At 42.2% G+C, this 19,368-nt stretch overlaps 1 protein-coding gene across 1 annotated transcript in view; it reads left to right on the top strand.

Annotated features, from left to right (window-relative positions):
- The first annotated feature begins 15,604 nt into the window (after positions 1–15,604).
- Positions 15,605–19,368, top strand: part of QRFPR (pyroglutamylated RFamide peptide receptor) — a 60,938-nt gene continuing 57,174 nt past the window's right edge. The window contains exon 1 of the mRNA XM_010858327.1: positions 15,605–16,299. Within this exon, the coding sequence (XP_010856629.1) occupies positions 15,960–16,299 (340 nt within the window). The 5' untranslated portion in view covers positions 15,605–15,959. The remainder of the gene's footprint in view (positions 16,300–19,368) is intronic.

Here is a 19,368-nt window from a genome sequence, read left to right as displayed (position 1 = left end):
GCAAGAGAGTTCCAGAAAAACATCTGTTTCTGCTTTATTGACTATGCCAAAGCCTTTGACTGGGTGGATTACAATAAACTGTGGAAAATTCTGAAAGAGATGGAAAAACCAGACCACCTGACCTGCCTCTTGAGAAACCTATATGCAGGTCAGGAAGCAACAATTAGGATTGGACATGGAACAACAGACTGGTTCCAAATAGGAAAAGGAGTATGTCAAGGCTGTATATTGTCACCCTGCTTATTTAACTTATATGGAGAATACATCATGAAAAAGATTGGGCTGGAAGAAGCACAAGCTGGAATCAAGATTGCCAGGAGAAATATCAATAACCTCAGATATGCAGATGACACCACCCTTATGGCAGAAAGTGAAGAGGAACTAGAAAGCCTCTTGATGAAAGTGAAAGAGGAGAGTGAAAAAGTTGGCTTAAAGCTCAATATTCAGAAAACAAAGATCATGGCATCTGGTCCCATCACTTCATGGGAAATAGATGGGGAAACAGTGGAAACAGTGTCAGACTTTCCCTTTTTGGGCTCCAAAATCACTGCAGATGGTGACTGCAGCCATGAAATTAAAAGATGCTTATTCCTTGGAAGGAAAGTTATGACCAACCTAAATAGCATATTCAAAAGCAGAGACATTGCTTGGCCAACAAAGGTCCGTTTAGTCAAGGCTATGGTTTTTCCAGTGGTCATGTATGGATGCGAGAGTTGGACTGTGAAGAAAGCTGAACGCTGAAGAACTGATGCTTTTGAACTATGGTGTTGGAGAAGACTCTGGAGTCCCTTTGACTGCAAGGAGATCCAACCAGTCCATTCTGAAGGAGATCAGCACTGGGTGTTCTTTGGAAGGAATGATGCTGAAGCTGAAACTCCAGTACTTTGGCCACCTCATGTGAAGAGTTGACTCATTGGAAAAGACTCTGATGCTGGGAGGGATTGAGGGCAGGAGGAAAAGGGAACGACAGAGGATGATATGGCTGGATGGCATCACCGACTCTATAGACATGAGTTTGAGTGAACTCCGGGAGTTGGTGATGGACAGGGAGGCCTGGCGTTCTGCGATTCGTGGGGTCACAAAGAGTCAGACACGACTGAGTGACTGAACTGAACTGAACCAGTCAACCCTAAAGGGAATCAATGCCGGATATTCATTGGAAGGACTGATGCTAAAGCTGAAGCTGCAATACTTGGGCTACCTGAAGCAAAGAGCCAACTCATTGGAAAAGACCCTGATGCTGGGAAAGATTGAGGGCAAGAGGATAAAATGATTGGATGGCCTCAATGACTCAATGGGTATGAGTCTGAGCAAACTCAAGGAGATAGTGAAAGACACAGAAGCCTAGCATGCTGCAGTTCATGGGTCTCAAAGTGTCGGACACAATTTAGTGAACAACAACAAAGCCTACAGGGACTATACAAGAAAGTTATACGGTAGATGTGAACGGCTTCTGTCTCCTCACTCAAAAAGTGGCCATTGTCTTTGACCAATGCAGCTAAGGACTCTTCCTCTACAGCCTATGTACTTCAGAGTTCCTAATAAAAATTATAGAGAATGTCTATACCTTTGTTAATTGTTCCAGATTTGGTCTTTAAGCAGCATGCAATCAATTTATTCAAAAACATTGCTTCCTTCCAAAACACTGAGCAAAATTTTGGCTTCCTGACTTGCTTACCAGCCTCAGGAATTTTGCAGGTCCCAGACTCTCTAATCTGAATACCCACAACTTCAGTTGTGACTGTGGTCTCTCTGCAGTCATAGGAGTCTGTCTTGCTAACAGGTGGCCCAAACATTTTAATATCCTTTTGGCCAAAAGAACTATTTGCTACTCAGACTCCAAAATAAAAACTGATAGCCCATTCTGTGGTATGCTGTCATTTCCTGGAAAATGTAGCATCAGTTATTATTTTTGCAGAAGTGCCCAGAAATGATCCTGGGGGAGAATCTCTGCTTAAACCAGCAGAACATGGGTTAGACTGTCCTGGGAACATCAGCAAGTGTGTGTTACTCTTATCATAAACAAGCCCACAGGAATAATAAAAAGCTTCTGAGCACAATCTCTGCATGAGTACACACACCATTCTGAAGACAGAGGCCTTCCCCCTGCTCTTGTGGCTCCCTTGATAAAGCTCAAAATGATCACTTGCTCCATCGATTTGGCAATTATTTATTTTTTTCAAAGTTGTTATAGTGTTTCTCATATACTAGAATTCATAAACAAGCATTATGAACTCAACACAAGTACCTCCCAAACTGGGTCACAAAACTGATTCCTTTCAGTTGGTTTTAATCTGTAGTTTGGTTAGCTGTCATTAGACTCATTTATTATAAAATGACCTATTTAGTTAAATGAAACTCTTAAAGCAAGAGAGTCATTATTTACATTAGTGATTTTCATACTTACTTATCCATTACAACCATGTAGAAAGCTTCCACACTCTCAGAAGCCCAATTGGCATTCAAATTAGTTACATTAGTAACTTGGAGTGGGGTCCAGGTGTCATACATTTTCAAGTGCCCCAGGAGATTCCAACATGTAGCTAAGTTTGGAAACTACTGATTTAAAGGAAAATTTTAAAATTACTTAATTAGATTTCTACTAATAGCAAACATGGACATCACCAGATGGTCAACATCGAAATCAGATTGATTATATTCTTTGCAGCCAAAGATGGAGAAGCTCTATACAGTCAACAAAAACACGACTGGGAGCTGACTGTGGCTCAGATCATGAACTCCTTATTGCCAAATTCAGAATTAAATTGAAGAAAGTGGGGAAAACCACTAGACCATTCAGGTATGACCTAAATCAAATCTCTTATGCTTATACAGTGGAAGTGAGAAATAGATTTAAGGGACTAGATCTGATAGACAGAGTACCTGATGAACTATGGAATGAGGTTCATGACATTGTACAGGAGACAGGGATCAGGACCATCCCTATGGAAACGAAATGCAAGAAAGCAAAATGGCTGTCTGGGGAGGCCTTGCAAATAGCTGTGAAAAGAAGAAAAGCAAAAAGCAAAGGAGAAAAGGAAAGATATAAGCATCTGAATACAGAGTTCCAAAGAATAGCAAGAAGAGATAAGAAAGCCTTCCTCAACAATAAAGGCAAAGAAATAGAGGAAAACAACAGAATGGGAAAGACTAGAGATCTCTTCAAGAAAATTAGAGATACCAAGGGAACATTTCATGCAAAGATGGGCTCGATCAAGGACAGAAATGGTGTGGACCTAACAGAAGCAGAAGATAGTAAGAAGAGGTGGCAAGAATACAGAGAAGAACTGTACAAAAAGGAGCTTCACGACCCAGATAATCATGATGGTGTGATCACTGACCTAGAGCCAGACATCCTGGAATGTGAAGTCAAGTGGGCCTTAGAAAGCATCACTACCAACAAAGCTAGTGGAGGTGATGGAATTCCAGTTGAGCTATTTCAAATCCTGGAAGATGATGCTGTGAAAATGCTTCATTCAATATGCCAGCAAATTTGGAAAACTCAGCAGTGGCCACAGGACTGGAAAAGGTCAGTTTGCATTCCAATCTCAAAGAAAGGCAATGCGAAAGAATGCTCAAACTACCACACAATTGCACTCATCTCACATGCTAGTACAGTAATGCTCAAAATTCTCCAAGCCAGGCTTCAGCATTATGTGAACCGTGAACTTCCAGATGTTCAAGCTGGTTTTAGAAAAGGCAGAGGAACCAGAGATCAAATTGCCAACATCCGCTGGATCACAGAAAAAGCAAGAGAGTTCCAGAAAAACATCTTTTTCTGCTTTATTGACTATGCAAAAGCCTCTGACTGTATGGATCACAATAAACTGTGGAAAACTCTGAAAGAGATGGGAATACCAGACCACCTGACCTGCCTCTTGAGAAACTTATATACAGATCAGGAAGCAGCAGTTAGAACTGGACATGGAACAACAGACTGGTTCCAAATAGTAAAAGGAGTACGTCAAGGCTGTATATTGTCACCCTGCTTATGTAACTTATATGGAGAGTACATCATGAAAAAGTTTGGGCTGGAAGAAGCACAAGCCAGAATCAAGATTGCCAGGAGAAATATCAATAACCTCAGATATGCAGATGACACCACCCTTATGGCAGAAAGTGAAGAGGAACTAGAAAGCCTCTTGATGAAAGTGAAAGAGGAGAGTGAAAAAGTTGGCTTAAAACTCAACATTCAGAAAACTAAGATCATGGCGTCTGGTCCCATCACTTCATGGCAAATAGCTGGGGAAACAGTGGAAACAGTGTCAGACTTTCCCTTTTTGGGCTCCAAAATCACTGCAGATGGTGACTGCAGCCATGAAATTAAAAGATGCTTATTCCTTGGAAGGAAAGTTATGACCAACCTAGATAGCATATTCAAAAGCAGAGACATTACTTTGCTAACAAAGGTCCTTCTAATCAAGGCTATGGTGTTTCCATTGGTCATGTATGGATGTGAGAGTTGGACTGTGAAGAAGGCTGAGCACCGAAGGATTGATGCTTTTGAACTATGGTGTTGGAGAAGACTCTTGGGAGTCCCTTGGACTGCAAGGAGATCCAACTGGTCCATCCTAAAGATCAGTCCTGGGTGTTCATTGGAAGGGCTGATGCTGAAGCTGAAACTCCAATACTTTGGACACCTCATGGGATGAGCTGACTCATTGGAAAAGACCCTGATGCTGGGAGGGATTGGGGGCAGGAGGAGAAGGGGATGACAGAGGATGAGATGGCTGAATGGCATCACCGACTTGATGGACATGAGTTTGAGTGAACCCGGGGAGTTGGTGATGGACAGGGAGGCCTGGCGTGCTGGGATTCACGGGGTCGCAGAGTCGGACCCGACTGAGTGATTGAACTGAACTGAATAGCACACATTGGGATATTGTGCCTGCTAATGTACTGGGCACTGCTGTAAACCTTTATGAATATAAACACACCTAATCTTCACTACAACCCTATGGTATTATCATCTGCATGTTACAATCGATGGGAAAAAGAGACAGAAATTAAGAGACTTGTCCAAAGTAACTTACATTGTAAGTAGCAGTCATAATTTTTATTCCATTAGTTTGGCTTATCAGAGAAGGCAATTGCACCCCACTCCAGTACTCTTGCCTGGAAAATCCCATGGATGGAGGAGCCTGGTAGGCTGCAGTCCATGGAGTTGCTAAGAGTCAGACACGGCTGAACAACTGCATTTTCACTTTTCACTTTCATGCATTGGAGAAGGAAATAGCAACCCATTACTCCAGTGTTCCAGCCTGGAGAATCCCAGGGACGGGGAGCCTGGTGGGCTGCCGTCTATGGGGTCACACAGAGTCGGACATGACTGAAGTGACTTAGCAGCAGCAGCAGCAGTTTGACTCATAACCATTATTCTGTCTGTTAAATGTTTATGTTTTTAAATAGACTTTGAAAACAAACATTTAATAGTAGTTACAGCGGTGGTGTCAGGCACTCTGAGGCACACTTTTAAGTGCTTTATATAAAGAAATACACTGATGACAAAGAAAGAAACAAAGTGAAAGTGAAGTCGCTCAGTCCTGTTCGACTCTTCGCGACCCCATGGACTGTAGCCTACCAGGCTCCTCCGTCCATGGAATTTTCCAGGCAAGAGTACTGGAGTGGATTGCCATTTCGTTCTCCAGGGGATATTCCCAACCCAGGGATCAAACCCGGGTCTCCTGCACTGCAGGCAGACGCTTTACCATCTGAGCCACCAGGGAAGCTCAAGAATACTTCTTAAATGCCAGTTCTTATTAGTAACTGCTTGATCTATTTTTAATTGTTTTACTCAGACAAACCTCTTTTGGAATGTTATATAACAAATTAAGCCATATACCGTGTACCAGGAATGTTAGCTTAAAACCATTTGTTAACATTGACAATGCACGTTCCTATGAAAATCTTCATGTAATTGTCTTCCCTTTCATTCTCTTTAAAAAGTTCTGAACCTTTTACCTTTTTAGTTAAAAACATATAAATTATAAAGTGAAAGAAAGAATGGGCCTTGCAGTTAAGTCAGGTCTGGAGTCAAATCCCAGCTCTGCCATTGGCTTTATCTGGGCTCCTTCACCTCTCTGAGCCTCGGTTTTCTCCTCTACAAAATGGGGATACCTATAATGCTTGTGAATGTGCATGCAGCAGGGTTCCAGGCCTAGATGAGACCCTCCACTGTTCCCAGACCTTGGTTTCCCCACCTAGGCAATGCAGTAGGGAAAAAAATAAACAAATAATGTGACTCTCCTCTCCCCAAACAAGTGAACAAGCACGCCTCTTTTGCTCTTACCTGCAGTACCATCATCCCAGATTACTTAAAGTCCTCCCTGGGAGCCCTCTCCTGTGCTGCAGGAATTCTTACCCCTGGTAACTGCCTTCCCGACATTCCTGGTTTACCCTCTCTCAGAGTTACTGACACCCAAGTTCAGCACAGAAGCAAGCAGCTCTGGGGCCTGCCGGCTCCAGGCAGAACTTCCCTTTCTCTGTTGTGCAGCCTGCAGGAGAGAGGTGCTCCTCCAACCTCAGACCCCAGGAAAGGGGCTCTCTGGCTGCTCCCTTCTCCTCGGGTCTAGCTCCACTCTGCTTCACGGTGGCCTGTGAGGTTTGCTCACAGAGGCCATGGAGGTCCTGCAGCTGCCACCAGCTAAGCCTGACGTGGGCCCTGAGCCAGAACTCTGGGACAGTGCTGAGTCCCTCTTAAAGTGGGCACATACATAGCTGTTGGTTATCGTCTGCCTTTTAGTCCACCCTCAGCATTATGTCTCTACTTTTCTCTTCTCCACACTCACATTCCAGCCTCTGAGGCTGGCCCTGACCTGAGATAGCCACCCTTTCTTACTCTCTTTCTTCCCTCTGGCATCTGTAGTTTAAGCCCCAAATGTCAGCCCCAGCCTGGGCTGGCCACATGCTGCCACATCTCACTGATGCCCATGGTCTGCTGTTGTGGCCTTATGACTCTGCCAGGCCTCTGGGAATCCATGTGCCTGTCTCCTTGGATGGTCTCTCCTTTATTGTCAACACCTGTGGAGACTTGTCCAGTGACCTCCTCTGTCCTTGGGGTTCTATGGAGTCTCTGCTTATTGGTCTTTTCTAGCCTGACCCACCCCACATGCCATTTGAACTGAAGTGTGGCAGCTTTCTCTCCATGGGAGCTGGGGGGTATGATAAAGTATTCATATGCACACAGAATTTTGTTTTTACTGAACTGTGTCACTGGCTTCTAGCAGTTGTCCCCACCTGTCTCAATATGGCTGGCACAGATTTCCCTTTATTTAAAGGGGCCAGGTCATTTTTCATAAAACATTTAAAAAGCACATGTACATGGGGCATACCTGTAAGGAGGTGTGCAGTAGCTTCTGGGGGCTTCACTGGGCATCATGTTTTCCCGTGCCCCCTGCATCCCTCATCTGCATCCATCACTGACCAGTCTCCACCCAGACTCCTCCTTCTTTCTGTCTCTGCAAGTCCCTCCTCATATCCCTCAACCATCAATTTCAATACCCATTCCTCAGGCTCTGGCTGCATATTAGAGTTACCTGAATCCCTTCAATTAAACTACAGTCTCTACAGGTGGGGCCCGGCATTGGCACTATGAAAGGCTCCTCAGATGATTCTAATCCGCTTTCAAACATGAGAACTTCTGACGGGAAAATTTAGGCTTCAGTTCTTTTCCAGGAAGGGCAAGAAGCTCTGCCACCAAGAATTAATCTCTATCTAACTTATCATTTTATTACTCACATATAACACAGCATGTGGCATATCTTGGGGATAATGTGAGTTTGATGAATAAATAAATGGATATTCTGAAATGTGTTTACAACTTTGTCCTAAGCCTGGAGGCTATGATTTATATCCACTAAGCCAAATTGGCTATAAAATTTGAACTAACACATTCCAAGCGTGTTCTCATCCAATTATAAAAATTTTAGATTTTGACATTCCTCATCACTATATTAAAATTCAAAATATTTCTCCCATTTTTATATACACTAATTGTAGAAAAAACAGAAAATACTTCCAATCAAAATAAACTAAATAACATCTGTGCTTATACCATCACTGCTAACCCTTTATCATCTCTCATTTACTATGCCCACACACTATTGCATACATTAAATTGAATCATACCTTATTCCTTCAGCAATATGTTGTGTAAAACCTTAGTCTCATTAAAAGTAACTTGGAGACAAGTCAGCTAAACATTAGGGAGGTTAAAACTTAAGTGTATAAGTCCCCTAGAAGGACACTGAGACTTTTCTAACATTTGGCTACATTCTTATGTTCAGTGTGTGTGTGTGTGTGTGTGTGTGTGTGTGTGTTAGTCACTCAGTCATGTCTGACTCTTTGTAACATCATGGACCATTAGCCCGCCAGGCTCCTCTGTCCATGGAATTCTCCAGGCAAGAATACTGGAGCGGATTGCCATTCCCTTCTCCAGGGAATCTTCCTGACCCAGGGATCAAATCTGGGTTTCCTGCATTTCTCGAGAATTCTTTACCATCTGAGCCAACAGTGTAGCCCATGCCTGTATTCTCTTATTAGTCAAGTCGGTAAATGACATTTGTATGAACTTTAGGTGACTGTGAAGTAGATAAAGTTAATCTCCAGTGACTTCCATTAGGGACAACGAGAAAATTTTTAATAAAAATGAAAACAATTCCTGAGGGTTTCAAATAAACTCATAACATTATTTTAAACCTACGCTTGCTTTTTTATTTTGACAGAAGAAAATCACAATGACTAATGTTTATCAACCACTTTTTTGTTAGGCACTGTACTAAACAATTTATGTAAACTATTTTGCTTATTGCTCACAATAGAACCATTAAGTAGGTATTATATCCCCTGGTTATGAATAAGGAAACTGAGGCTTAGACAGGTTAACAAATTCAACTGGGTTCTGCAGTTAGTGAGTGACAGAGCTGGGAGTGCGGGATGAGAAGGGGCTCCCCTGACCACTGTGTTCTACTGCTAGTCTCAGTTCAGACACTCATCGTGTTCGACTCTTTGTGACCCCATGGAACACCCCAGGCCTCCCTGTCCATTACCAACTCCCAGAGCTTGCCCAAATTCATGTCCATTGAGTCAGTGATGCCATTCAACCATTTCACCCTTCTCTCCCTGCCTTCAATCTTTCCCAGCATCAGGGTCTTTTCCAATGAGTCAGTTCTTCACATCAGGTGACCAAAGTATTAGAGATTCAGCTTCAGTGTCAGCCCTTCCAATGAATAGTTAGTGTTGATTTCCTTTAGGATGGACTGATTGGATCTCCTTGCAGTCCAAGGGACTCTCAAGAGTCTTCTCCAACACCACAGTTCAAAAGCATCAATTCTTCAGCACTCAGCTTTCTTTACAGTCCGACTCTCACATCTGTACATGACCACTGGAAAAACCACAGCTTTGACTATATGGACCTTTCTTGGCAAAGTAATGTCTCTGCTTTTTAATATGCTCTCTAGGTTTGTAATAGTTTTCTTCCAAGGAGCAAGTGTCTTTCAATTTCATGGCTGCAATCACCATCTGCAGTGATTTTGGAGCCCAAGAAAATAAAGTTGTGTCTAGCAACTGCTAGTCTAGCAGCACCTAATAAAATGTAGTACTTTGACAAACCTTGTTCTTAATAAAAGCCTGTGTTGATAATCTCCTTCCTTTTATTAAATTACTCTATAGTTTTACTGGAGCTCACCTTAAATTTATGGTTTAAAAATCACTGTTTTCCTTCTTGGGGAAATGGAGAATTTACCCACGTCTAGTCCACACTATTTTTACTGGTTTTTTTATTTTCTAAAGATTCTCAGTGGCAGTTCTTCAGCCCCATGGGTTAAGTTAGTCCTCCTCATAGACAGTGTATTAAAAAGCAGAGACATCACTTTGCTGACAAAGGTCTATATAGTCAAAGCTATGGTTTTTTTCCAGTAGTCATGTACAGATGTGTGAGTTGCACCATAAAGAAGGCTGAGCACCAAAGAATTGATGCTTTCAAACTGTGGTGTTAGAGAAGACCCTTGAGAGTCCCTTGGACAGCAAGGAGATCAAAGCAGTCAATCCTAAAGAAAATCAGTCCTGAATATTTATTGGAAGGACTGATGCTAAAGCTGAAGCTCCAATACTTTGGCCACTTGATGCAAAAAATTGACTCTTTGGAAAAGATCCTGATGCTGGGAAAGATTGAAGGCAGGAGGAGAAGGGACAACAGGGGATGAAATGGTTGGATGGCATCACTGAGTTAATGGACATGAATCTGAGCAAACTCCGGGAGATAGTAAAGGACAGGGAAGCCTGGCGTGCTGCAGTCCATGGGATCGCAAAGTCAGACATGATTTAGTGACTGAACAACAACAAACATGCTTTCCAGCTCTACAGTCTGTTGATGACCGCATGCAGAATCAGAGGGGTCCACTTGAATAGTAGGACAGTGCAGCTGATCCTTTAACTTTCCTAACAAATCCACTAACTGGTAGATATGCTGTGTCCACAGCACATGGGTCACTTTTCAATCAATAGCAGAAATTACCTCATTTATCTCAATTTAGAGCCATTTCCTATATGCAGCTCCTGTCCAAAGCCTGACAAATACAATTAATATTCAGGGCTGGTAGTTTATGAGATGTGAATAGCAATACATTCCCTAAGCTTTCTCTTACCCAGTCAAATCGCCAGAAAGCAGCATGCCTGCATTTTATTACTCTGGCTTTCCATACACATCATTTTATGGGCTATGACTCGAATTATGCCATCAGCCGGCATCGTTTGTCCTATGAATGGTGACATGCCGAATGTCCAGTACTGCTGAAGACATATCAGCATGTACTTTCATGTTTTTTCTATAAAGGCTGGTGTGGTCAGTTCCTGCTGCAGTTCAGAGTCAGAAAAAGCCTGGTCTCTTCTGACATACAGGTATGCTTCTTCTCTCTTTTGAGTAATGAAGACTGACTCCCTTCTTGTTAGGAAGCTGGTAGCTAAATATTCTACTCAGTTGCTGTAGCTTCTTATAATCTAGATTCACTGGTATAAGTGCCTGCTTGTCTTTCTTCATTACCAACCCCATGCCTCCATTCCCTGCCTCTCCTTCTTTTTGTTTTGTCCTGGTAAGTTTAATAGATTTTTGCTGGATAGTAAAGACAGCATGGGCTTAAGAACCTTACTTCCTGGAATTCTAAGAAACTAACAGTTTTGAGCTGTGTGAACTTGAGTGAGTTTCATAAATATTGCCTATGCCTCCCTTTTTCATTTATAAAATGAGAATAATAAAAGCACCTGCCTCATACAGTTGTTATAAAAATAAAATAATGCAATGTGTAGTTCAAATGATGTTATTATTAATGCTTTCACTCCCTTTAAAAAAATACTGGTTAAATACACAAACCATACAATTTACTATCTTAACCATTTTTAAGTGTGCAGTGTGCAGTTTAGTAGTATAGTACATCCATTTCATTGTGCAACCAATCTCCAGAATTCTTTACAGTTTGCAAGACAGAGATGCTTGATATACCCCAACAACTCTCCATCTGCTCCAACACTTAACACCTAGCAGCCACCATTCTACTTTCTATCTCAGTGAATTTGACTACCCTAGGTACCTCAGATAAGTGGAACCATACAGCATTTGTCTTTTTGTGACTGGTTTATTTCACTTAGCATAATGTCCCAAGGTTAATTCATGCTGTAGCGCATGTTAGAATTTCCTTCTCTTTTAAGGCTGAATAATATCCCATTATATATATACACATATATTTATATACACACGTATATACTTATATATGTGTGTATATATATACACACACATATAATACCACATTTTTTATATATATTTATCCATTGATAGACACTTAGGTTGTTTCCACTTTTTGCCTATTGTGACTAATGCTTTACATCTGTGTCTCTGTTTTTGCTTTGCAAATAGATCATCTATACCATTTTTCTAGACTCAACCTATATGCATTAATATACTATATTTGTTCTTCTCTTCCTGACTTATGGAAGTCAGTGATGCCATCCAACCATCTCATCCTCTGTATGACTCTCTTTTCAAATGACATGATTGTCAATGTAGAAAATCCCAAGAAATCAACAACAACAAACTGCCTAAAACTAACAAGTAAATTCAGTAGCATCATAGGTTTCAAGATCAACATATGAAATAATTGCATTTCCATCTACTAGCAATGAACACATGGAACTGAAAATTAGAACTACAATACCACACACAGATGCTTAAAAATAGCTTAAGTGCAAATCTAACAAAATATATGCAGGTCTTATATGCTGAAAACTGCAAAATGCTGATGAAAGAAATCAGAGAAGACCCAAATATACAACGAGACCTACTCTATTCACAGATTTATTCATAGTAGAGATCTCAATTCCTATCAAAATCCTAGAAAGGCATTTTGTAGAGACACATAAATATATCATAAAATTTATACAAATAGGCACAAGTCCTATAACATCTAAAATTCTTTTGTAAAAGAAGAAAGTGCCAGAAATCACCCTACTTGGTTTCAAGACTTACATAGCTGCAGTATTCATGACTGTCAGGGATTGGAGGACAAAGAGACACTTCAGTCGGTGGAACAGAATAGAGAGCTCAAAATGTCAGATGTAAAACCACAGAACTCTTAGAAAAAAAGGACACAGGAGAAAAGCCTAGGGACAGGGAATCTGGTGAAGCGTTCTTAGACTGGACGTCAAGGGTATAACTAATAAAATTAAAAAAGGATAAATGGGACCTCATCAAAATTAAAACCTTTGAGAAGGAAGGTATATATGTACACATAGAGCCAATTCGCTTCATTGTACAGCAGAAACTAACACACCATTGTAAAGCAAATGTACTCCAATAAAAAATTTAAAAATGAAAACTTTGATCCATGAGAAACTGTAAAGGGGATAAATAACAGGGTACAAACAGAAGGAAAGATTTACAAGCCATTTATTTGACAAAGAATTAACATCTAGCACTCCAGTACTCTTGTCTAGAAAATTCCATGGATGGAGGAGCCTGGTGGGCTACAGCCCATGGGGTCGCAAAGAGTCGGACATGACTGACTTCACTTTACTTTCACTTTATACAAAGTAAAAGTAAACTTTCTAAACTTAACAGCAAATAGACCAAAGAGTTCAATTAGAAAATGGGTAAATATATTTTAAAAAAAACATTTCACTGAAGAAGATACTGGGATGGCAAATAAACACATGAGAAGATATTCAATATTATTTGCTATTAGAGGAATGCAAATTAAGACTCAATGAGATATCACTGAACACTTATTAAAACAGCTAAAATAAAAGTAATGACAATACCAAGGATGTGGAGAAACTGAGATTCTATATGTAGATGGTGGAAAGTTAAAATGTACAACTATTCCAAAAAGTAGTTTGACAATTTCTTGTTGTTGCTCAGTCGCTTAGCTGTGTCCAACTGTGCAACCAGCCTGGGAAGGCTTGGACTTTGCAGCACACCAGGCTTCCCTGTCCATCACCAACTTCCAGAGCTTGCTCAAACTCATACCCATCAAGTCAGTGATGCCATCCAACCATCTCATCCTCTGTCATCCCCCTCTCTTCCTGACTTCAATCTTTCCCAGCATCAAAGTTTTTTCCAATGAGTCAGTTCTTCGCATCAGGTGGCCCAAGTATTGGAGCTTCAGCTTTAGCATCAGTCCTTCCAATGAATATTCAGGACTGATTTCCTTTAGGATTGACTGATTTGATCTCCTTGCTGTCCAAGGGAGTCCCAAGAGTCCCCCAGCACCACAGTTTGAAAGCATCATTTCCTTGGGCTCAGCCTTTTGTATTGTCCAGCTTTCACATCTGTACATGACTGCTGGAAAAAACATAGCTTTGACTAGATGACCTTTGTTGGCAAGGTAATGTCTCTGCTTTTTAATATGCTGTCTAGGTTGGTCATAACTTTTCTTTCAAGGAGCAAGCATCTCAATTTCATGGCTGCAGGCACCATCCACAGTGATTATGGAGCCCAAGAAAATAAAGTCAGCTACTGTTTCCACTGTTTCCCTATCTATTTACAGTGGAGTGATGGGACCGGATGCCATGATCTTAGTTTTCTGAATGTTGAGTTTTAAGCCAACTTTTTCACTCTCCTCTTTCACTTTCATCAAGAGGCTCATTAGTTCTTCTTCGTTTTTTTGCCATATGGGTGGTGTCATTTGCATATCTGAGGTTATTGATATTTCTCTCGGCAGTCTTGACTCCAGCTTGTGATTCATCCAGCCAGGCATTGCATATGATGTACTCACTTTCATGCATTGGAAAAGGAAATGGCAACCCACTCCAGTATTCTTGCCTGGAGAATCCCAGGGATGGCAGAGCCTGGTGGGCTGCCATCTAGGGGGTCGCACAGAGTTGGACATGACTGAGGTGACTTAGCAGCAGCAGCAGCAGCATATAAGTTAAATAAGCAGGGTGATAATATACAGCTTTGATGTACTCCTTGGCAATTTCTTAAAAACCTAAATATACAAACCATAGACTGGACAAGCAAAGTGAAGAGAAGTGTTAGTGGCTCAGTTGTGTGTGACTCTGCAATCCCATGGACTGTAGCCAGCCAGGCTCCTCTGTCCATGGAATTCTCCAGGCCAAAATACTGGAGTGGGTGATTTTCCTGACCCAGGGATCAAACCTGGGTCTCCTGCATTGCATGCAAATTCTTTACCATTTGAGCCACCAGGAAAGCCCAGACTGGACAAGCAAACTTTTTGTCATTTCTCAGAGAAATGAAAACATTCATACAAAAATCTATACCTGGCTCTTCATAACAGCTTTATTTGTAATAGCCCCAAACTGGAAACAACCAAAATATCTTATTATGGGTGACTGGTTAAACTGTGATATATCCTCAGCAGTAAAAATGCAACTACTGATACACCTAAAAACTTGGATGAATTTTAAGAGCATTATGCTGAGTGGGGAAAAAAATCAGTATCAAAAGATTATATACTGTATGATTGTTTATACAACCTGCCAAAATTCAGAGCCGGATAATAATTAGTGATCAGCAGGGGTTAGAGGTAGGGGGAGTACTGGGTGTGACTCTAAAGGGATAGCTTTATGTAAATCTTTGTGGTGAGAGAAGAGTTTTCTGTCTTGGTTTTGGTGGTGGTCACAGGCATCTACACTTGGTATAAAATGACATAGACCTACACACACAATATATCACACACATATCAAATTCCTGGTTTTGTATTGTACTATAGCTAAACAAGATGTAATCAATTGGAGAAACCAGGTGCAGGATACAGGAGACCTCTCTGTACTATCTGTGATTTCCTAGGAGCTGTAATTATTTTTTAATACAGGAGAACAATTAAAAATAAATCTCATTTTGCCTTGGCTGGCTGTAGCCCTATTACCTCATAAGAGGAGAAACCGTGAGACTGTGGAAAACCGCAGTACTCAGTTTTACACAGACGCAGGACCTGGGGCGCCAGACAGGATCTGCGCTCCAGAGACTGGGGAGCAGTGAGGAGTTTGCCAGTCCCGCCGGAAGGGTGCGGAGGCGGGGTCCCCGAGCTGAAGCCGCGAGTGAGCGGCGAGCAGCCGAGCTCCCGCCCCGCCCTCCGCCGCTCCGGAGCCGGTGCGGCATCCTCACCGCGTGGCTTGGGAGCGAAAGGCGCGGGGACTGCCGCTCCGGCATTCCGGACGGCCACAGCGCCTGGTCTCAGAGAAGAGAACTTTGAACTAGGAACATTTTTGGTTAATGGGATAATCTCCCTCGCTTTGGCTCTCGATTATGAGTTAAAGCCCTGCACTGTTTTCCCTCCCCCGAACCTCCCGAGGTGCTGGCGGGAGCCCTCCCGCGCGCCGGAACGCAGAGCAGAAGCTGCCGAGGCTTCCAGGGGCGTCAGGCGGCCGCAGGGCCGGTCCTCCAGGAGCCCGCGCCCATCTGCGCGGGAGTCCGCGCCCCGGAGGTGGATGGCGCTCGGGGCGCACGCAGCATGCAATCGCTCAACATCACTCCGGAGCAGTTCTCCCGGCTGCTGCGGGACCACAACCTGACGCGGGAGCAGTTCATCTCGCTCTACGGGCTGCGGCCGCTCGTCTACACCCCAGAGCTGCCCGGGCGCGCCAAGCTGGCCTTCGTGCTCACCGGCGTGCTCATCTTCGCCCTGGCACTCTTTGGCAACTCGTTGGTGGTCTACGTGGTGACCCGCAGCAAGACCATGCGCACTGTCACCAACATCTTCATCTGCTCCCTGGCGCTCAGCGACCTGCTCATCGCCTTCTTCTGCATCCCGGTCACTATGCTCCAGAACATCTCCAACAACTGGCTGGGGGGTGAGTTCGCCCTTTCCTTCTCCCCTAATCCCCAGCCTTCCAGGGAATCCCCCACCACAACACACACTCTGCGCTTTTGACTTTCTTACTCCCCCCCCCACCCCCTCTACCAAATGAATCCAGCGCCCTTTCTCAGAACTTCCTTACCTGCTCTCACTTGGAGATTTGGAAATAAGTTTTTGCTGGTTTTGTTTCCGTTGCACCGTTTTTCTTCCTGTCGCTTAGAAACTCAAGTTAGGAAGCACTTAGAAGAGGCTCAGGACAGTGGGGTGGGAAGTCACATCAGTTATTTCAGCTTCCTTTTCCATAGTTCCCTGGGTGGGGAAGAGCCCCTGGAGAAGGGAATGGCAACCCATTTCAATATTCTTGCCTGGAGAATTCCATGGACAGAGAAGCCATGGGGTCTCAAAGAGTCGGACAGGACTGAGCGGCAAACACACACTTCCCATAATTATCAGAACTTTTTCCTATTTTTTGAATAAAAGTGAGATAATTTCAAATAATAAAAGCCTCAACATCTTATTCCTCTAATCTCCAGCCTCATTCCCCAGTTTGCTTATACAGATATTTGTAGTGCAAGTATATTTATGGACTTAAAACTTTAAAACAAACCTAATGCATTAGCAGGAAAAAAAAAAATCTAGTCCTCTTAAAAAAAAAAAAGAAAAAAATATATAGACAGAGTCATATTTGGAGAAGGAATACAGAAAACATAGTCCCCCTGAAAGAGAAGAGATTAATTTCTCTTCCTTAGGAGAGCAGAAATGGAAGAGAACCATTTGGAACCATTGTTGAGAGTAGTATGTGGGGAAAAATAGACATCGAACTCCCCACAAATGATCCAGTCTTTCCAAAGACACATAGCTAGAGCGTGTGTTTTGTAATCCTAAATAGTAATGGGTTGTATTCTTACCAATGGTTATGGAGTGCCCTAAGGAGAAAGCATTGGTTGTACCTGTATTTTCATGGGTGGCTGTACTCTTGTGACCACATCAAAATTCTTAGAAAGTGGTTGGAAATACAGGGAAAACAGAGAGAAGCTCTGCTGTTTTCACCTGTTCCTGAGCTAATGCCTTTTATTCTTATGGCGGGTGTTTATTTCATCCTATTATTACCAACTTGAGATCCTCAATTTAAGTCTCTGGTATTGTTTTTTTGTTTTTCATTAATTTGTACTGGATTTATTGTTAGTGGATCAGGATGCTAAAATCTTTGTTTCCCATCTCATCTATGTTGTATGTATTTCCCGAAACGCATCAAACACTAGAGTACACAGCATTGGCTTAAAAGTGAGACATAATGCAGTGTCATGCATTGATTTATGGATTACTGACTTTCTTATGCACTCTGATTTAAATCATTATACTTGGGTATTTTAAAATTACCCATTGTAACTAACTCCACAGCATTAATGGAAAAACTTTTGACCATCACATATAGCTTTTTTTTTTTTTTTTTTGAGAAAAAGGCACAGGAGTTTTCATTTCTAAATGTTTGTGAAGACAGATTTGTGAAGCATCTTTGTATTGCTGGATGATGATAGCAGCATTTATAAAGTTGAATGTAATTAAGCAAAGTGGGTTCTTACACTGGAAATCAAAAGACTTGGATTACTACTTTGGCATTAATTCAGGTTAATGCAACCTGTCTGGACCTGTTTTTCAATTAAGTACTAGGGATTCTAGAAGCTTAAAAGTGGAATGGGGCAAATCTTTAGCCCCTATCATTGGAGAATGATGCCTAGGCAAGAGTACCTGGTGGACCTTCCCTCCTGAGGATTTAGGTGGGCATTGCAAAGATTTTTTTGAACTTCCTGTTTTCCTAGTTCATGGTGAACATTTCACTTTAACTTCAAATGCTGAAAGAGCATACTACATTGCTTACATATATTTCAGAGTTAGTGTGAGGGTAAAGTGTATTATAAAAAGTGCTTTGAAAAAATTTATCATTCCATGAATATGTAAGGAATTAATTCTATGAAGAAGTGTTTAAAGATAATGTATGTTCATCTGGAACAAGATTTATAGAATAAGTGTTCTTATAAATTGAATAAGCATCACCAAAATTGAAGTTCAAGGGAAAAAAAAAGCTTGTAGGCCAACTATAGATAGTAGTACAAGGAGAATTAACTTGTACTTCACAGGATAGGATAATAATGGCAAAAGTCCCCTGATGAATTACAAAAAGAGAGTTAAAGGGAATGTAATCTAACAGTTGAAATCAGTTCACAGGTTTTTACTTTATAAAGCTATTGAGGATCTCCTTTGTTGGCAAAGCTTTTTACTATGAGAATACAAAAATGAATAAAGCCCATGTGTGGCTCTATGTGTCACTTTCATGCATTGGAGAAGGAAATGGCAACCCACTCCAGTGTTCTTGCCTGGAGAATCCCAGGGACGGGGGAGCCTGGTGGGCTGCCATCTATGGGGTCGCACAGAGTCGGACACGACTGAAGCGACTTAGCAGCAGCAGTGGCTCTATGGGCGTCAGAGAATAGGAAATAACCTAAGCTGGGCAAAAGGTAAGTATGATAAGAGAGAATTTATTTAGCCCTGCAGCATGGAAAAGTCAGGAAGGTTTCATCAAGGCAGGGATCTTGAAGGGTAATTCAGACTGTTTCCAGAAGAAAAAGAAGGATGGAGTGCATTTTAGGAACGGGGCTTCAAAGTGTGCAGAAAAGAAAGTGATGTAGTCCAAGAATACTATTTCAGTTCAGTTCAGTTCAGTTGCTCATTCGTGTCTGACTCTTTGGGACCCCATGAATCCCAGCATGCCAGGCCTCCCTGTCCATCACCAACTCCCGGAGTTCACTCAGACTCACGTCCATCGAGTCAGTGATGCCATCCAGCCATCTCATCCTCTGTAGTCTGCTTCTCCTCTTGCCCCCAATCCCTCCCAGCATCAGAGTCTTTTCCAATGAGTCAGCTCTTCGCATGAGGTGGCCAAAGTTCCAGCTTTAGCATCATTCCTTCCAAAGAAATCCCAGGGCTGATCTCCTTCAGAATGGACTGGGTTGGATCTCCTTGCAGTCCAAGGGACTCTCAAGAGTCTTCTCCAACACCACAGTTC

This window comes from Bison bison, unplaced genomic scaffold, assembly GCF_000754665.1.
Source record: "Bison bison bison isolate TAMUID 2011002044 unplaced genomic scaffold, Bison_UMD1.0 scf7180017864385, whole genome shotgun sequence".
NCBI lineage: Eukaryota > Metazoa > Chordata > Mammalia > Artiodactyla > Bovidae > Bison > Bison bison.
The sequence above is the reverse complement of the archived record's forward strand: the minus strand, read 5'-3'. Positions and strand labels throughout refer to the sequence as shown.